We start from the raw sequence: 21,331 nt of genomic DNA on the forward strand, positions 1-21,331 counted from the left end.
CTGGGCTTTTATGTTCATATGTCATCGGCCTCCACTTCACTAAGAAATCCAGGGAAAAGAAAGATCACTGGAATTAAACAGCGCCTTCACAGACCATAGAAGTGAAAGAGCAAGCGAGAAAGAGTGGCAGTCTTTCAACTTCCTTCTTCAACTCTATGTGCTTCTCAATAGATGAAAGCATAACCATTCTCACCACCTCATGACCAAAAGAGCAGCGAGGGAGGGATAGCTCAGATAGTTCATGAACTCCAGGGAGAAGACTTCAATGGTGCATTGTTGGTGATCCCAACACAAGGTACAGTTCTATGGAAACATCCCAACATCCATGACATTGTGTCATGCTTTGGCGGGTGGCGTTGTGGTCTAAACCACTGAGCCTCTTGGGCTTGCTGATCAGAAGGTCAGCAGTTTGAATCCCCATGATGGGATGAGCTCCCATTGCTCTGTCCCACCTCCTGACAACCTAGCAGTTCAAAAGCACGCCAGTGCAAGTAGATAAATAGGTACCGCTACAACCATAGCTGCCAAGTTTTCCCTTTTCTCACGAGGAAGCCTTTTCAGCATAAGGGAAAATCCCTTTAAAAAAGGGATAACTTGGCAGCTATGGCTACAACGGGAAGGTAAACAGCATTTCCGTGCACTCTGGTTTCTGTCACAGTGCTCCATTGCACCAGAAGTGGTTTAGCCTGCTGGCCACATGACCCGGAAAGCTGTCTGTGGACAAACGCCGGCTCCCTCAGCCTGAAAGCGAGATGAGCACCGCAGTCCCATAGTCAACTTTGACTGGACTTAAATGTCCAGGGGTCCTTTACCTTACCTTAGTTCTCAATAACTTCAATGCATAGTGGGCAATGGCAGCTTTTGGAAGATGTGACCACAATGAGAAGCAAAAGCAACATTTCCCCCCACAATCATATCCCACTGGGTATATATGCTATGCTATTTATACCCTAGATAAAGAATTTAAGAAGATAAGAGTTTGTGCTTGATAAAGCAGAACAATAATTTTAGACCTTATTTGATTTTTCCAAGAAACTGCATAATCATAAAATATCATACAATTACTACATTTTAGGTCCTAGAGGGTTTTTTTTTAACCATTTCTCTTTTTAATGGTTGCTCAAAATTGCTGTCAATGAATAGTAATATTGACTAAAAGGAATTTTTGTCAAAGCCCAGCTTTTAAGTCTTTTTACGTTCCATTTATTTCAAAATACTCCAAGATGATGAAGGTTTCTCAACAGATACCTTACATAGGGCCCTTTATATTTTTGACACACAGCATCTAAGAAGCAGAATAACATCCCAAAACTACCTCACAGAATGACAGCATAAAAGGAAGTAAAAAAACTAACTTCAATGGGAAGGTTACCTTTGATTTCTACTTGTAGCAGTTTGGGGTTTTTGTCATACACACGATTCCTTTTTTTGGATTCTTGTGATCATCTCATTCTGTCTTTCACATTCTGAGTTTCTTTATCATTTAGTTGGGATACTGTCTGGTTGTATCAAAGTTCCTAAAACGCCATTTTAATTATTGCCATAAGGCCAATAAGGAGGCATTGGTTTCCTCTGAAGGCCATAAAAACACAGAAGAAGAATGTTTTGCTCTATGATTTCGTTCTTGCTGCTTTCACCAAGTAGATGAATAGTAGAGGAAATGGGTGTGTCTGCAGTCTCTATATTTTACAGGTTAATGTTTAGTAGGCTTATTCTGGTGGCTGGACTTAGATATTTAAAAGTTTCACAGGTGCCAGCATAAAAAAATGGCTGCCACAGGCAAGAAGAATAAAAAAAAGATAGGTGATTCTACTTCTTACTGCTGAGTACCATTACATATAAAGAAGCACTAAGAGACCCCCCTCCCACCACCACCAAAAACCTTGTACTGTATTTCACACAAGGATCCACAACAAAGTACGCCGGCCACTGAAGGCATGAGAACTTCCCAGTGAATTGTGAATCGAATTACCAAAGCACATTTAGAGCCAGAAGTCAATAGGGACACACACAGTAGGTTGACATCAGCGAAATGTGGGTAACTGAACACTAAATGCTTTCAATTTATAAAGCACCGCAGAGCTTCTAGAAGAATAGATTAGTAAGCAAGTCTCTGGAGAAGGCAGATGCAAGGAAAGGCTAATCCCAGCTACAGGATCTTTAGCAAGGTTTTGCTGATTCAGAACTCAACTACGAGAAGGTATTTTGTTTTGGTTTGGAAGAAATGAGGCAGCTTTAGTGTTTTTATATGCACTGTAAGCCACCCAGAGTGGCTGGGGAAACCCAGCCAGGTGGGTGGGGAATAAATCATAAAATCATGATTATGGCAAACTAAATCCAGGCCAGGGCTGCACTCAAAATGGATTTTTCTGCCATGGGACAGCTCCCATGACGAATCTTGGGCATTATAATTCTGTGAAGACAGTAGGTGCCCCAGTGCATCCACACAGTATGGGCTGGATTCAACAAAATATTTGTGCTAATTGGGGGCAGTATAACAGGTTCCACATGCACAATGGGCCTTTCACCCTTCTCTCCCCACTTGCCCCTCCAAAAAGTTGACTTGCAGGGGGTCAGAAGAAGAGGAGAGGGCAAATTCTTCCATCATGCAGGCAGAAATGCTTATGTGGATGAAGCATACCCTTTAGTGCTACTTTTAATTCCACCCTATATATTTAAAACCTGGGATCCATGAACCAACTCATTATTTCCTTATGTGCCATTAAAGCTATGTTCTTATACAGTATTAGGCCACTTTTTAAAACGAAGTAATTACCAGCACTATGGCCTTGCCTCATTATACAGTATATTTCTTCCTGAAGGCTTCTGCCAGCTTAAAAAATGTTTCATTGACATTATTACTGAGGTGTAAAAGTTAAAAATTTGCAGCTGCAATAATACCTCCGGCACAAATTGGTATAGCTCCACCAGATAGAGATAATTGCTTAGCCTTGTTGGATAACTCACAGGTCACCTGACCTGTAAAATAAGATCTGCTTCAACAGAACCCATTCATTGCTATTAAAATATAGTTTGAAGTCACACCTGGCTGCTGACGAGCCTACTGCTTTCCCAGAATGCCACAGTGCTGAGAATGTGGCCACCAACTTATTCAGTTGAGGCACTTTCTAAACCAGATCTGCGCCAGGCCTGGAATGAAGAGGTCAGCTCAATTTGCTAGTGGGTTCTTCCTATAAATCTACACTTGTGGTGCTCTGTGAACATAGTCCACTGGGCAGCTGCATTTCCATTTACAAATACTGTGAAATATTCAGTACTTTAACAACGTGAATGCCAAAACGGTAACCGTGGGACAGTTATCATTTTTCAGTCACATGACGATTGATTGATTGATTGTTTTTTGCTCTCGAAAGCATGATACGTAAATGCTGAACATGAGATATATTTCATGAATCGGAACGCATTTATTAGCTAGTACATAAAATCACCTTGGTTAACAATGTCTAGTTTTATGAGGAAAGGCCACAGCGGTTTCACACCTTAGTGTCGAGTAGCCCTATTGCTGTGTGTCACTGTATCACTGCGTCAGCTTATGAATGAAAGGTTTCCATGACTGCTCCCAGGATGAGGTCTGATGAGGCTGTCATGCAATCTGCATCATGCCTTGCTGTCTAGTAAAAATCAATCTTGCATTAGCGGAGACTGTAGACCTATCTATTTTGTGCAGTGCGTTGCCATAATCTTTTGTCTCAAACTTTAATGTTTAAATTAAATGGATCTGAGGCAAACAAGCGACCAATGACAAGTGATGGACGGACCCTGTTCGTTTCTTACAAACATTTTAACAATTATTTGCATATATGAACATCTGTGTACTGCCATTCCTTCAGTATCCCAAGAGAGTTTGCAACACACAAATACCAGTACAATAAAATAAAATAGTCCATCACAATCCAATAAAAATCCAGCAATCGCACAGCAGCCAGGGAATTCTCCGTGGCTCAATTATCAGTAATAAATTCTTCAATTTATTATTTCTAGGCCACCCATCATCCATGCAGAAATAGGGCAGCATGCAGCAGGCCTGAGTAACATTAAACACAGCACCAAAAATGATACAATAGAATACATAAAGCAAACAATTATTATAAAAAGAAAAAATAACCAGAGCAGACTAAAATACCAACTGTAAAATGTGCCTGGGCAAGTAGATAAGTGTTGACCTGGTGCTGAAACAATCATAAAATTGGTGTCTGTTGAGCTCCTATGGAGGGCATTTGAGGAAACAGGGTGCCACCACAGAAAAGGCTCTGGAGTGTGCTGTATTTTTGTACTTTTGTCTTTCCAGGCTGTGATGCTTTAGGGCTTCCTTTTTTGTTTTCTTTATTTCTGTTACATTTGCACTTTTCCTAATATATATATGAATGAAAAGGCCCTGCCCCTTGTAGATGTCCAAATTTGTAGTAGAAAAGTCAGCAGTCAGTTTAGCCCCCTCACTCCATAGTGTTTTCTGTTTATATAAATCATCTATCAAAGAACGCAAACATTACAATATTTCAGGTAGGTAGCTGTGTTGCTCTGACGTAGTCAAAACAAAATAAAAAAATCCTTCCAGTAGCACCTTAGAGACCAACTAAGTTTGCCATAGGTATGAGCTTTCGTGTGCATGCACACTTCAGATTCTTCAGATTCTGTTTCAGTGTATCTGAAGAACTGTGCATGGACACGAAAGCTCATACCTATGGCATAGGTATGAGCTTTCGTGTGCTCATACCTTCTGGACAAGCTGGCTCATACCTTCTGGACAAGCTGGAACGTGTCCAGAAGAGGGCAACCAAAATGGTCAAAGGCCTGGAAACGATGCCTTATGAGGAACGGCTTAGGGAGCTGGGTATGTTTAGCCTGGAGAAGAGAAGGTTAAGGGGTGAGATGATAGCCATGTTCAAATATATAAAAGGATGCCATATAGAGGAGGGAGAAAGATTGTTTTCTGCTGCTCCAGAGAAGCGGACACGGAGCAATGGATTCAAACTACAAGAAAGAAGATTCCACCTAAACATTAGGAAGAACTTCCTGACAGTAAGAGCTGTTCGGCAGTGGAATTTGCTACCAAGGAGTGTGGTGGAGTCTCCTTCTTTGGAGGTCTTTAAGCAGAGGCTTGACAGGCATATGTCAAGAATGCTTTGATGGTGTTTCCTGCTTGGATGGCCCTTGTGGTCTCTTCCAACTCTATGATTCATACCTATGGCAAACTTAATTGGTCTCTAAGGTGCTACTGGAAGGATTTTTTTATTTTGTTTTGATTACAATATTTCGGTTGATTTTTTGGCTGAGGAGTGTGTGAAAAGCAACTGAAGAATCTGTTCCACAGGTCTTTTCTCTGCCATATACCAGACAATATACTAGATCCTTTGGGAATTTTGGACTGCATGCAGATTTCATAGTTTTCTAAGCCTTTTACAGTAATAAAAGCAAATAGTTTTATGGCGCCTTGTGTGGACCACAGTCCATTTCAACAGATGCATGAAGGTGTTGTCCTAAATTGGCAGGCATCAGTACCCATCACTTAGAATCATAGAATCATAGAGTTGGAAGAGACCACAAGGGCCATCCAGTCCAACCCCCTGCCAAGCAGGAAACACCATCAAAGCATTCCTGACAGATGGCTGTCAAGCCTCTGCTTAAAGACCTCCAAAGAAGGAGACTCCACCACAGGAGTAAGATAGAGAGAAGGGCAGAGAGAAATGAAATATATAAAAATCAGACAATGACCATGACATAAAAGCATTATAATTACAGTGGCATTCAACAAAACATTTAACACAGGCATTTTGGCAGCAGTGTACTAATTAACACACTTGTTACAGAGTAACTGCTATTTGTGTTACAGGAGCTCAGCTGATAAACACATTTCAAAATCGAAGAAACTGTCATGGGTACCACAAAATAATACATTTTACAGAAGAAAAACTGGTGATCCTCAAAATACTCCCCCGTACATTAAACACTCACACCCCTGAAAAACCCAAAGAAAACAAAGACAAAAAAGCAGGCAACCTCCCCAAACAACCCGCAAAAACGCACCATATGACAAATTGGGAGGGGGCCTTGGTAGGCGTGAAGGATAGTGTCTTATAGCACCATGACACCCATGTCATAGATCACCTAGATTTGGAAAGTGAATATGTGAATGTTATTTAATCAATATATTGTTCATTGCTGAGTCTCACCTTTGGCTTAGTTTTTCAGCAGTCACTTTTCCAGATTTTGTTTTATTTTGTTTTTTAAAAATAGATGCTGGTGGAGCAGAACTTTGCTATGATATATATTGCAACATTTTTATTGCATTCCACAGGTCCTCCAGTAAACGTTACTTGCAATATTTTTATCAACAGTTTTGGATCAGTCACAGAAACCACCATGGTAAGTGTGGCAATGCCACTGGCAAAGAAACAACACTCCTTAATCTATGTCATAAACACAACCTGTCAATTTTTTTCTTCTATTTATTGTTCAACTTGCAGGTCCTCCTGTAAATGTTACCTGCAACATATTTATCAACAGCTTTGGTTCAATAGCAGAAACTACAATGGTGAGTGGGAAAAACCATTGAAGCCATCTTGTGAAGGAGGGTGATGTGCTCTGGATCTGGGGAATTCTAGATGTAGGGGCTTCAGGTTCAAGGGAAACTCAACATGTACACTGTCAGCCTTAGGACAATTATAGAGGAATAATGTATATAGCAATCTAGGATTTTATTTTTTAAATTATTTTTATTGAATTTATACACCGCCCTACACCCGAAGGTCTTGTGGTGTAAATTCTAAACATGGGAAGCAGCAGAAATAATGGTTATTACTTGGATCAGGGATGGCCACATTTGAGGGCAGATGTTCCACAAGTCAAGTCCAGAGTAGCATTCTTTATTAGCAAGCCCATCTCCTACACACACACACACACACACACAGAGAGAGAGAGAGAGAGAGAGAGAGAGAGAGAGAGAGAGAGAGAGAGAGAGGTACCTTCGTTTTTTGAACACCAAAAACCTCAGAAGTAACAGCTTCAGTTTTCGAATGCTTTTCAGAAGTCAAACGTGCCACATGGCTTCTGTATTGAGTTTTCCGTAAGTAAATGCTTTGGGTTTTGAACGTTTCAGAAGTCGAATGGTTTTCCGGAACGGATTACATTAGAAAACTGAGGTACCACTGCATGTGTATTTCCCATCAAATGAGGTGGAAAATAAGCTGCAGCACAACACCAACTCTTTGCTAGTCTTTGCTGTTCTTCTAATGTTGAACTCCGGCTCCCATCAGCCCCAAGTAGTATAGCCAATTGTCCGGGGGGTGGGGGTGGGAGTTGTTTGGGAATCCAAAAACTGCCACAAAGTTGTGGCAGACTGCTCTGTGCTGCACCCATCCAGGCACAAGCATCTTCCTGGCCCTGTCCAGATGTGCACAGACTCCTATTGCTGATGCCAGTTGTGGAGCACACACTCCTTATTCAGGTTAGCCATCAAGGACTTGAATGTAGATTTTATGGAAATCAAGTTTATTGATGAGGAGTAAATGGCAAGGCACCATCACAGAATCTAGAACCCAAAGCCAAATTTAGCTTATATTGAACCCAATATTCATTAGAGTCATATTCAAGCCAGACTGATGAAGAATGCAGAAGAATCACCACCAAACTTGCAGGGTCCCCTCCCTTGCCCTCCCCCTCTATGATGTCTAAGTCGTCTTGGCGGCAGCCACCATCACACACACGCCACACCACCTGATGGCTGTGGAAGTCAGAAGCTTTCTGGAGGCCAAATGACAGCCTCCATCTAGCAGGCACAGAAAGGAGCTTCTTCTCACTGAGCTGTTTCCAGTGTTACTCATACTTAGAGTAGACCAGATGAAATTAATGACTAAGTTATTTGCTGAAATATCAAAGTGTATAAAAAAAATTTTTTTAAAGTATAAAAATGAAAAACGGGAAATTGCTATACAGCTTGGCTGAATTAAATGTAATTTTAAATTATGCCTGGTTACAATCTTCTTTTTTTGTAAAATTGTTAACAGGGCAAGTTATTTTCTTACATAAGTATTAAAATACAAAGGTCCCAGATGTAAAAAGATAAAGCAGTGTCAAGTAAGCATAGATCAAAGGTGCCTTTGTAATTTTGCAGCTTCTGCAGTCTGAAAAAAGCAGATTTGGCACCTGATTGCCTGCGTGCTCCCCCGTGGGATGCATTTGAAAGCCTACAACCAGTTGGTGGTCAATGCGGCAGGGGAAAGAAATGTGGCAATTCACGAGGAGAACCACTGGTTGCCATGAGGTGGTGGTAGAGAGGTGCAGGCCTTTCTGGTGCTGAGGGGCAAGGAGTTGCCGCAGCCGACGCTGTGGAAGTGTTGCTGAGTGGATAGTCACAGGGAGCACAGTAGACACTTTCTTTCCTTTGGGCATCTGCTGAAGTTGTTTTTCACCTGTCCAGAACAATTGCGGCCTTCTGACCTGGCATGGTTGCATGGCTGGACAACAGTAGCCTTTTGTTCAAGACCTGTCCTGTGCTGGCTAGGATGCTCTGAGGCCTTGAAGTGGAAACACTTAAGAGCATGTGTAACAGAGTTCCAGAAGGTAGTCTCCAAGTACAGGTTCCTGGGAACTGCATGGGACGCGGGTGGTGCTGTGGTCTAAACCACTGAGCCTCTTGGGCTTTCCAATCAGAAGGCCAACAGTTCGAATCCGTGCAACAGGGGGAGCTCCTGTTCCTCTGTCCCAGCTTCTGCCAACCTAGCAGTTCAAAAGCACACCAGTGCCAAGTAGATAAATAGGTACTGCTGCGGTGGGAAGGTAAAAAACATTTCCATGCACTCTGGTTTTCTTCATGGTGTTCCATTGCACCAGAAGCGGTTTAGTCATGCTGACCACAAGACCTGGAAACCTTTCTGTAAACTTTTGTTTAACACATTAAAGCAAATGTTAAACAAAACTCATCTATAACTTACATTATTTTGTCTCTCCCACCAGAAAAATAAGATGAAGTTCAATCTGATTCAGATCAGAACTATACATAATTCCAATTAGGTCTAGTGCTCCTTAAAAAATCTTATCCCGTGCCCTTCTAAAAGTGGTAAGTCTGCGAAAAAGGCTCTGTCAACATAGCCACAGGGGTTTTCTAGCTTTATCCTAAAACCTTCTGCTGACCTTAATGCAGGCAGAGAATAACAGCAATATTAAGCAGTCAAAATCCTGCATGTCACTGACTTTACAAGATGGCATTCAATGACAATATTTGCACGACCTAATGCTGATGGCATTAATCAGACTCCTCCATTGCTTTGATTAAATCCCCTCATTGCATTTTTCTGTCTATAAGGTATGTTAATGTGTGTCTTTTCCGTGTTCATTACCGCATTTCTGCTAACAGCAGCAACAACAAAAGGCTTGAATAGTGAAGTAGATCAAACAAAGATGTTTGGCTGCCTTGTTTGCTTTAATCATAATTCCTGCAGACAGCATTGAAGGAGTTGTGCCCGATTCAGTGCTGTTCTGATGTCTGATATTGACTTTCTTAAAGCTGCCATATCTTCAATGATTAGCTTTGAAACGTGTTTATAAAATGGCCCTAAAGGCAAACATCAACTACTGCTCATCTGCTTTGCTTTATAAACTTGATGATGTGCTGGACAGTATTTCATTCTTGTGGTGATATAAAATCATGAATTTCATGAGGCTCCAAGAAGTTATTGTGTCCTCACAAAACACTGTTGACAGGTTGGACATAAAACGGGAAAATTTGGTTTCTCAACAGTCTAGGGAGGCACACAATGCACTGCAGGTTAATAATATTTAAATATAATATTTAAAAATATTTTAAAATAATATTTTTTAAAAAACAAAAACCTTCCATGGCCCAGAAAACCAAAATGGCCAATATGAAGTAAACTGACTACAGAGGCAGTAAGAGGTATCTGCAAATATCTGATAACAAACTTAATGATTATTTAATATGCTTCAAGTCCAGCCAAAGGTAGGACTGAGAATCCTGTAATACACAAACACATTTTGAACGGGGAATTTTGTCTTTTCCGTAACTTGGGTTAATAGACAAAGAAAACTCTCAATCACTGGAAGAGTACTCTAAATCTAAATATCATTGGTCTTCTGAGGAGTAAATGGTACTTCAGTTGCCTTACTTACACTGGTTGGCTGCAAAAGGCTGAGACTCTTAGACTGAAGTCTCAGGCATAGCTGCCAAGTTTTCCCTTTTCTTGCGAGGAAGCCTATTCAGCATAAGGGAAAATCCCTTTAAAAAAGGGATAACTTGGCAGCTATGGTCTCAGGTAAGATTTTGTTAATCCTGGTTCTGAGTTTTATAGAAGTAAACTGAGACATCTCAGGTCAACATTTTGCAATAGTTTTAGTATGACTGGATGTTGGTGATAACTTGTACTGATAATGGAAAATATGTGCAAAACTGCTCATTGTGTGCAGATTATATTTTGGGTTTGTTATTTTTCAAGATGTTTCAATTCCACCCCCCTCCTAAATATGATTTCTGGCAAGACAAATGCTCTTTCCAGAATCTCCCTTTTCTGTCCTACAGCATAACTTGAGAAACTAACAGCACATCAAACACCCACAATTATTTTTTTTAAAAAAACAACTCTTCCTATTGTGACAGTGGCTGCAATAACATTTCAAAAATTTGGGCTTGATAATGTGCTATTGCATTTTGAATTGGTGTAATTTTATTTTTTAAAAAACAAAACAAAAAAACCATTTGTTTACTCGTTTGCTACGTTTTCATCCTTGCTTTGCTTCCTGCCTATAACAGCAAGGCAAGAAGCCAAAGTGTGCTCAACATTTTGTGTGACTTTTTCTTTTTAATGTTATGGGGTTTAAAAAAAAAAAAGCAAGGCAAGGCAAGAAGACAAACCAAATTAAACTGACAAGTATTAAGATGAAATGGTGCTACACAGTGTCAAGAGAAAGCATTTCCTGAAATACCAAAATGATGAATATACATTTTATACTTATTGAAAAAGGTTGTGTTTACATGAAGCTTGAATATAATACATGGATGTTTCCCCATTGGTGAGGAGTTGCTCTTGTCCCCTTTAAATTAGCTGGTGTCATAATTGGTCTGGTGTGTTGATTAGATATTAAACAGCAGAATTAAACAATTCTGCTGTTTGACTTTTGTGACAATAACCTGTGAAATGCCCTTGTGGCTTGGAGTTTTCTTCAACACTGCTTGCACAACAGGACTTTCTTTTTCTCAACTCTTACTGCCCCCATTAGGGCCTCCCAACATTTCAGAACTGATTTTGGGAAGTGCATTAGGGGCTGGAGGAGGCAGGAGAGAGAAAAGTAGCTCTGTTGCATAAATCGAAGTCCATTCCAGAAGCAGAGCTACAGTGCGGGCCACAGCTCTTTGTTAATGCTGCTGCATAGAAATTGTTGTTCTTGTTTAGTTGTTTAGTCGTGTCCGACTGTTCGTGACCCCATGGACCAGAGCACGCCAGGCACTCCTGTCTTCCACTTCCTCCCACAGCTTGGTCAAACTCATGTTCGTAGCTTCGAGAACACTGTCCAACCATCTCGTCCTCTGTCGTCCCCTTCTCCTAGTGCCCTCAATCTTTCCCAACATCAGGGTCTTTTCCAGGGAGTCTTCTCTTCTCATGAGGTGGCCAAAGTATTGGAGCCTCAGCTTCAAGACCTGTCCTTCCAGTGAGCACTCAGGGCTGATTTCCTTCAGAATGGAGAGGTTTGATCTTCTTGCAGTCCATGGGACTCTCAAGAGTCTCCTCCAGCACCATAATTCAAAAGCATCAATTCTTCAGCGATCAGCCTTCTTTATGATCCAGCTCTCACTTCCGTACATCACTATTGAGAAAACCATAGCTTTAACTATATGGACCTTTGTCGGCAAGGTGATGTCTCTGCTCTTTAAGATGCTGTCTAGGTTTGTCATTGCTTTTCTCCCAAGAAGCAGGCGTCTTTTAATTTCGTGACTGCTGTCACCATCTGCCGTGATCATGGAACCCATGCATAGAAATAGCATAAATTTAGTGGGGTTTATACAAATCAATATATTAGCATCATTTTTAATCGCTCTTGAAGATTAATCTTCAAGATTATGAACTCAGATTTAACATTGTAGCTGAAAGCTATCCCATCAAATATATTTAGGCCATGATCCTCAAACCATTTTTGGTGGAAAATCCTTTTGATTTCAAGGGGGTTCTTCTTAAATAGAATAATTTTTGAACAGTAGGCTAACCAGGTGCCCATGAAGTTCAGGGCTCCTGCATTCTTAATAGCTGCATGAAATAGGGAGTCTTGGCTGGTGTAGACTTTCTTTCCACTTGCAGAACTATGATAGTGGCAAAATCACATACCCTTTTCTATTTTCACTTTCAAAATTCCCAAATCTCTTTTTAGGGAAGGAGGAAAGAGCTTCTCTGGTTGGGTGCAATTTAATCCCTAGATTCCCCACTGCACTGTTGTTGTTGTTGTTGTTGTTGTTGTTGTTGTTGTTGTTTTAATGCTTGTGATTTGCTGCTTTAAGCGAAGTTTTAGTTTTCAGGCTACTGCTTTTTTCTGTTGCTGGTTTAAATGGCTTGTTTGTTTTTAATTGCAGGCTTGAGATTTTGTAGGGTTGTTTGTTTGTTTGTTTACATCATTATTAGGATTGTTAGTCTTATTATTGGTATTGTAATTAGAGACTCCTGGGCCACGAGGTGCTTGGGAGAGCAGAATAGAAATAAAGAATGAAGAGATCAATATTGCATCTGATTAACATGTTTGGAAGCTGTTGCCAGGTCAACTGTGTGCCCATACAGTCCTGTTCTTGCCTCTACCTTGTGCTGTCCTAGCCAGATAAGAGGTGGTGATGCCATGGTTGGCAGGCAGGCAGGCAGGCAGGCAGGCTGGCTGCACAACACTGCTCTGCCCTCGGGCTGCTCCTATTAACTGCTGGGGATTTTAAATCCTTCTTTACCTCAGTGCTTAGAGCATAATAGTTGTATCTGTGCAGTTTCAAAAATGAAAAAGCATATTCTGAGTTTGCATTGCAACTGTTTGCCCCTCTCTCCACCAGTTAGGGAGTGATCTTAGTTAGAATTCCACAGAAGTGCAACAACAGTCAGATTTATGTTATCACATTTGCGAAAAGTGCTGCATTGGTGGCGGTTAATTAAAAAGGAAATCCTGGGGCTATTGATTTTGGTACAGTGAATGTTAAAGCTGCCTTTCCCGCCCCTGCAAAGAAGGAACCTCACAACCACCACAAAACGAACCTTAATGGTGTTCATATTTTATACTGTATTCCTCATTGCTATTAAAATTAACAGAAATGTTTCCAGAGATATCAATGCCTAATGTTAGGCTAGGAGGAAGAGAAGCAAGGCAGAGCCAATGCCACGTAATGATATGAAAGGGTACTTTCATTCATCTCTAGGCAAACAACCCAAAGAATCCACAGATGAGCTGGAGCCCGAGTCTACATCCTTTTCCTCAGTACTGTCTAAAAATGCCTTTCATCTTAAAGGAAGGGGAACAGAGTGCCCTCCAGATATTCTTGGACTACAGTTCCCATCATCTCCAGCCAACATGGCCAGTGGTCAGAGATGATGGGTGTTGTAGTTCAGCAACTTCTGGTATGTCCTTATCTAGTGTGTGCCTTTTGTAATTCTAACAACGCATTCTTATGCGAGCTTATACAGGCTACAGTCCTAACCTCACTTAACTGTGAGTTGATTCAGTGGGACTTAATCCTGAGTCGACACTGTGAGCCCCACTTTCTCCAGAGGGGCTTATTTCCTATTAAGGTTGCTTAGGATTGCCACCTGAAATCTTGTTTATGTGAAGAGCAGCTTTCTGCCAGTTTCAAATGCAGCGTTATAATTTGCACGGGGTTTGATTTGAGGTGAAAGTTGCCATCTTCTTCGTGGGAGATTGGAAGGGTTCATTAAAATGAACCTGCTTTATTTCCATGTTTCTGTGCATTTTTCATGACTTTTCATATCCATTGCTTAACTGGTCTGCTGCTGACTCAGTGCCGTCTCCTACTACAAAAACCACTTTGAGAACTTCTTGTTTAAAAGCGTTGTATACATTCTGTATTCTAAGGCCCCATCTGCACTTAAAGCATCATCATACCACTTTAACAGTCAAGGCTTCCCCCAAAGAATCATGGGAGCTATGGTTTGTTAAGGGTGACTAAGAGCCGTTAGGAGACACCTCAAAGCGCCACAATCCTCAATGCTAGTTGTCCCTCACCGTCCTCTGCAACAACATGAGAATACTGGTCAATGAAAAGGTTTCTACATGTTTTCATGTGTACAGTGATAGATACAAAGTCACTAATTTGTTTTTAGGGAATGCCAGCATTTTCAGGAGCATTCAAAGGCTTTCCTATTTCTATTGACTTTCACTTTGGTGAGAAAGTTCCAATGATAAATGAATACATAACATAGAAAGTTGCCTTTTACTGAGTCAGGCTGTCTAGTTCAGTATTGTCTACAATGATTGGCGAAAACTCTCCAAAACCTTTCCCCCACTCAACCTAGCAATGCCAGGAGTTGAGTCTGGGAGCTTCTGCATGCCAAGCAGATGCTTTGCCACTGAGCTCATATGTGTGGTTCTATCTAAAAAATCATTAATCACCTACATTCATGAAGGCAAGGGAACTTAGTCAAGCTGAAGTTTGAAAAGATTAGTGGCCGTATTATAGCAGCAGCATACAGTGTATGTAAACTGCCATCAAGAAGGAACTTCTTTGTTGACACCTAGAAGAATACATTACAGTCCATGTAATTAGCTGGACTGAGCTGCTTAATGAAAATCTAAAACTCTTAGACATGCAGCTTTAGGTAAATAAAAGCTAAATAAAATAAAATGAGAGATTATAGCCCCAAATGATAACATTCGGGCCAAAGCCTTGATCAAAGTAGCCCATGCATATATATATTTTTCAGACTGCAACCCAGGCATCCCCAAACTTCGGCCCTCCAGATGTTTTGGACTACAATTCCCATCATCCCTGACCACTGGTCTTGTTAGCTAGGGATCATGGGACTTGTAGGCCAAAACATCTGGAGGGCTGCAGTTTGGGGATGCCTGCTCCAACCCCTAGGAGCCCCAGCCCTTTGGTCAATGGGCAGGGATTATAGGAGTTGTAGTCTATAACATCTGGAAAGCACCACATTGGCTACTCCAGACCTAAATCCTCACAATGGTTAACGTTGTAGTTGTTATAAAATGAGCCTATCATTTTGGTTTGGAAAATGTCACTCTTGATGCTGTGTTGTTTTGAAAGAAGGAATAGATTCTGGTGATTATTCCATGGACTGTACTATCTCAGTTTTGTCAGAGAAGCCTTTGGGGTGAAATCGAACCAATGCAGAAAACATCACCCCCATTACAGCTTTGAATCGAAAGAGCTGTGAAACCAGTTTCATTTCCCCAGTGACAGTTTGGACTTCTTTCTTGAAAAGCAGTCCCTCATCCCACATCACAAATCTTTTTCATAAGCAGCTTGCCATATGGCAGGTGTCTCTGTTTGTGTTTCTTGTTTAAAGGAGGGGGGCTAAAAATTACTCTGGGCATGTTCAAGTTTTGGGGGATGCCAAAAGTAGCTATTTGGATTCTCTGTCCATGTAGCTGGGAGCCAAAGAAGCTGCTGTCGTAGGTCCCACCCTGACATGATGACTTCCACTCAGGTTGACTTACAGCTGCTGGAAAGCTCCAGAAGGCATGGCTGTAGGGCAGTTCACCAACCGCCCTAGCAAGGGAGGTGGAAGACCAAGAAAAAAGTTGATGCCCTCCTATGTAGAATGTGAAAGGAAAGCCCTGTTTTAACTCCTCACCACCGCCATTTTGTGCTGGTTTCCCCCACCCTTCCACCCCTCTTCTTCACTCACTCCCTGTTGCAGGCACAGCTAATCTTCCTGACATTTATTATTCCTGACATTTATCCAAGTTATATATTAGTTGCTTGTCAAGACCCTGAGGCCACCCCCTCATTGATGAAGGACATAGATATTAGGATATTAGGTTAATGGTTATTGGGCAAATTTAGGCCACAACTTTATTGGTTACATAATGTGAGCAGTATTGGCTTAGGCATTGGAATTGACCTGACTATATCTGACTCCTGCCCATCATGCAGGGAGGCCTGTAAGGTGGTCAACCACCAGTAGAGGGAGCCCCATCGGTGCAAAACAACTCAAGCTCCCCCTGGGTTCCCAATGGGGTCATGGCATGGCCCTAGCCCCACCCCAGGCTTCGGACAAGATCCACATCCCTGGATTCCTTTCACGGAATACCCTTTAGCTTGGAGGGGCAGGTGATGGCCACACCCTCCCCCATCCTAAGATCAACCAATGCCTAACCGCCAAAACTTACAAAGTTGTGACGATTGCTATGAGGTAGGTGAAAACCAACTGGTCCAAGCCAATTTTCCAAGTGGAAAAATTCCTACCAGGCCCCTCAGTGGTGACCAACCAAGGTCCATAGCAAGCCCAATGCCGAGAACCTGAAAATAGGGAGGGAGGGAGATTGAGGAAGTGCACCAGAAGGAAGTTCTCTGGCTCACAGCTTGGTTGAAATGGGTCCTGGCCATGGCCCCTGCAGCCAGCAGATTGGCTGACTGGATCTATGATGCGGCCGGGATGTCTGGGTGACGAGGGACTCTGCCCCTGCCCCCGGAGGGAAGTGGGTGGCCACATGGTCCACCGCAAGTTCTCCCCACTGGGAAGTGGAGTGGATTTGCTTTTCACTCAGAAAGTCATATACAGAGAGAAATCAAACCATAGAACCTCAGGCAGCGTATATGAAGCACTGAGTGGATACAGATGAAAATATTGTAGAGTCAGTCCAGTTATTACATTTTCAGTCTTCACCCCAACCCATGACTGATATTTCATCACAAATGGCTTCCCAGAGGAAACTGAGGTAAAATTGCCATGCCAGTATTTTATTACCTGAAGAAAATAATAATAATGTCTGAATCAACTCTATGGTGTCCGTGGTCAAAGGAAAACATAATGCCCTCTCAGCTAATTATCTAATTGCTATTAGTCTCGGAGTCTAATAAAGCCCAATGGCATCTAATCCAGGCAAGAGATTTAATAACTGGTGTGCCTGACATTTCTGCAGGACTACAGAGTGAACATTTTTTTGAGGCAGCAGTGGAACGACTCCCGTCTTGCTTACAGTGAATACCCTGATGACTCTTTGGATTTGGATCCATCTATGCTAGACTCCATTTGGAAGCCGGATTTGTTCTTCGCCAATGAGAAGGGTGCAAACTTCCATGACGTTACCACAGACAACAAGCTTCTGAGGATATCAAAAAATGGAAAGGTGTTATATAGTATCAGGTAAACCTGTGTGTCTGTGGTGTGTGTGTGTGTGTGTGTGTGTGTGTGTGTGTGTGTGTGTGTGTCTTGGGCATGTGTTTGAACTTCCACGTTCTATTTTTTTTATTCCTCTTTTATATGGTAATGAGGCTCAAACGCAGAAGGGTGGTGGTGGTGAGGAAATCTCTCTGCTTCATTTTGCCCTGCTTGTCTTCTTCTCAAATGAGGAAATCAAGTAGGACAACAGAACAAGCTAGTCTTGGTGAGAATATAAAAGGGCCCAGGACCCCCTGCCTCCATCTGCAGCAGTGATTCCCACCAGCATCAAATGGAGCCACACTTTTTAAAACAAAAACTGAAAAGGAGGACTTCTCATTTTTTGTGCCTGAGCTTCATTAAAATGCAGAAAGAAAAAGTGACTTTTAAAATGTCAAAAGAAGCATTTTTTAAAAAGGCATCTTTAGACCTTGGAGTATATTAATGTAATAACTCAGGTGTGCCTATATATTTATGTAGCCTGTCCTCACTTGCGCAACCTAGTTATTTAGGCATTTTAAAATGCAAAGCACAGTGACATGCGTTACACTGGGATGGCTCTGGTTAAAGTTGGTACATGCTCTCACAAGCACCCTTTGATGAGATGTGATTAAGCAGGATGCGCACAGAGAATCGGAATGATAAAGAACCTCAAAAATAGCAAGGCTGAGGCATACATTGTATAAATGATTGTTGCAGCATAATCTTCATATGCTACTTAGCATGCTTCATTGGGTTATTAATAGCTTAATCTCTGCAATGAGGCTTGAAGATGGAAAGTCCACTTACTGTTAACAAGGCAAATTAATCATAGTTTTGAAAGTCCTCTTTTTCTTGCCACAGTTGGTTCTAAATCACCACCAGTGCCCATGTCTGCTTAATTGTTTAGTGAAATATTTGCAACTCTTGAGTTGTATTCAATGGATCTAGGTTAGAAATGCCAATTCATTTTAGGGGGTCCACTCCAAGTTGAACTAACACGGGATACAACCCATGATTTTGTGGTCACATGGAATTTGTCTTAAATGCAATGGTTCTAGGGCTTTCATCCATATAAAAGGAAGAGCGGACTTTCACTGTCTTTCCATAGGCATCCATGAATCCACCCTTCCCTGCCCCAGAATTAATTCTGCGATAGTTTCTGCAACAGAAGCCCATGACCTGACCACTTTCAATCTTCTTCGTCCCCTAATCCTCATGTAGACATTACTCTGTAAATTCAGAGGCTATTATATCAGGATATAATTAGGACCGTGTACAGACTCATATAAACAAAAGTCCATTTGTGTTAGTATTTCAAGTTTTGCCATAGGCACACTGATCTTATTCAGACACTTACTTGAGAATGGTCCATCTTTCCTCTGTCTGCTGTAACCTGCTCCAAATGCATTGCACCATCTTTCTCCCAATTATTATTTCTATAGTCTGTACAGTGGTCTTAATGACATAGGCAGATTAAAATGGCAGCTGTGTACCATTGGGAATAGATTCCATTGCGAGTGCATTCCAGTTGATTCCAATGAACTTCCTCATCATTCTGACCAGTCCTCAAATTATGCAGCAAAAGTTAAGGGAGGTTTTAATGAAACCCAAAGCTCTATCCCTTCACTTCCCCAATTTTCGGCAAATTATGGGCCATCTGTAGCCCCACAACCAGTAGCTAAAATGAGGGAATTGAGCCTTCTATAGCCCTCCCTTGGTAAATTCTGAGTGGACAGAGCTATGGCTTTGCTAGCGTATTAAGGCTGTGTTTGTATACTGACCTATAACGTAGCAAAAATCATTGAATTCAATGGGACTGCAATCCTGTAACTACTTTCCAGTCTGCAAGCCCCACAAAAAGCAATGTGACTTCTAAGCAAGGTGTACAAGTGTTGTGTGAGTCATTTGTAACAATTGTTCCTGTGTCTGAATTCTTAAAAACCTAGGTTGCCTTCAGTTTGATCCTAAATGCACAAATACCATTTTTATCATTGGACCTTATTTCTGTCTGTTTAGGATTTGAAATCATGGCATTTAATTAAATTATTAATGGGCAATTACTATTGTAGTAATAATATAAACATAGCACTAGCTTACTCTTGGGAAATTATTTATTTATTTATCAATCATTACATCTATATTTTCCCCTTTCCCCCAGTTGGCATACACAGTTCACCCCCTTCCTATTTTATCCTTGCAACAACCCCATGAAGTTGGTTAGGCTTGCATGCAGTGGCTGGCCCAAGGTCACCCAGTGAGCTTCATGACTGAGTGGGGATTTGAACCCAGGTCTTCCAGGTCCTAGTCCACTGCTCTAACTACTGCACCACATTGGTGGTATTATTTCATTGGCCAACCTCCACAGCACAGAAGAAATGAGAGTAGAGAAAGAGGAAGCCTGAATAATAAGAGCACCATCAAACAGAGCAAACGTGGTTACTTACCAAGTGCTGTTCTCACGTTTAATCCCCAGAAAAATCAGATATTTCCCTTTGCTTGACATCAGATGTATCTTACTGGAGGCAACAATGCAGCTGAGTGCTGCTATTTGCAGCACAGATGGATAATTTTCCTGACAATTTTTCATGCTGCAAAAGTAATATTTCCGGCTGTCATATCAGATTTGTAAAATTCAGGCACTTGAATGAAAGTTTATCTGAAGCAGAGTAAGCATATTTTTGTGTTGAATCAAAAGCTTGTCATCTCCCAGTTGTGTTTTATGGTGCATAAATGTATCTTTCATGGATAATCAGCATGAAGAATCAGCATTGCACCTATGGCCATCAATTTTTATTTTACCTTGGGTTGTATTCACATCAATCTAGCAGTTGATGCGGGGTAGGATGCCATCTCAGCAATTTTCAGGTGGACCCAAAACCACCTCATTTTGTTTTCAATGAATATGAAGCCATCCCAGGATGCTACACAGAGCAAGGTTACACTAGCTTGCCCCATCCCCATCCACAGCATCATCATCCTCTCTGTATTTTGCAGGAGGGATTCAAATGCAAACTGGGACTTTAGGTGTGCACAATTAAAGTGAATGAATGTGGTCTGTTGCCCAAACCCACTTCTTTTTAAACACAGGCTGTGTACAGGCCTTACATTTAATGCATATGATCTTCCTCAAAGAACCCATGGACTGTAGCTTGTTAAGTGAACTGAAAATTGTAGCTCCAGGGTGGGGTGGGGGGCTAAACTACAGCTCCCAGGGTTCTTTGGGGGCAGCAATGTGCTTTAAATGTATGATATGTTTGCAGCCACAGTTTGGAAAGCAATGGAGGGAAGCATGAAAAGTGTGGAATGAATGAATAATTAACAGGTAGATGTAAAAATGCCTTGCAAACAAATCATGATGAATGCATTTTGCTTGTTGCCTGTGAACTTATCAGAACATAAGGTTTGTGCAAGCAAATAAAGATGGATGCTGAGTAAACAGGTCATTTGGACCTGTTTTTCTCTGTCTGTTACAGCCTCACCTTTACTTGGCACATGCAATTCAGGAGAGCATAATTAACATGAGGTAGTTTGGCAGCAGCTTCAAGACATGCAAAAGAAAGTGCCTCTTCACACTATGCATCATTAACATGGCTTTGTTAAAGGGCCATGTTGGCTGGAACAGGACAGACTGCCTAGATTACAAATGTTTCCTAAATTTATTACAAACTTTGGGATGGAAGCTTTTTACAGCATCTCTCTTTTGAAATGTGCACCTGATTCCCCAGAAAACAATTGGCAGTATTTTCTTCTTTATTGGAAAGGGGATTAGACAAATTGATAGAGGATAGGTCTTTAGATGCCTTGCCATGACATCTAAAGGATGACTTTGTACCCAGCTGGTGTGCTTCCCAGAAACATCTGCCTGGTCATGATTGAAACAGTGGAGTTGAACTTGATAGACCTTTGGTCTGATCCTACAAGGCCAAATGTTATGGGCCAAATATCATAAAATCAAATTCCACAGAGAACATTACAAAGTTCTGTATTGAGACAAACAA

The 21,331-nt window shown here is 41.4% G+C and overlaps 1 protein-coding gene across 2 annotated transcripts in view; it reads left to right on the forward strand.

Moving 5' to 3' along the window:
- The window catches only part of GLRA2 (glycine receptor alpha 2), a 109,371-nt gene that overhangs the window by 17,896 nt on the left and 70,144 nt on the right, over positions 1-21,331 (forward strand). The window contains exons 3-4 of one of the 2 annotated variants that reach the window (XM_060273500.1): positions 6,317-6,384; positions 17,113-17,336. In XM_060273500.1, the coding sequence (XP_060129483.1) occupies positions 6,317-6,384; positions 17,113-17,336 (292 nt within the window). Of the gene's footprint in view, positions 1-6,316; positions 6,385-6,485; positions 6,554-17,112; positions 17,337-21,331 lie in introns of both variants that reach the window. The other variant, XM_060273501.1, reaches the window with a different exon arrangement.

This window comes from Zootoca vivipara, chromosome 4, assembly GCF_963506605.1.
Source record: "Zootoca vivipara chromosome 4, rZooViv1.1, whole genome shotgun sequence".
NCBI classification, from domain to species: domain Eukaryota; kingdom Metazoa; phylum Chordata; class Lepidosauria; order Squamata; family Lacertidae; genus Zootoca; species Zootoca vivipara.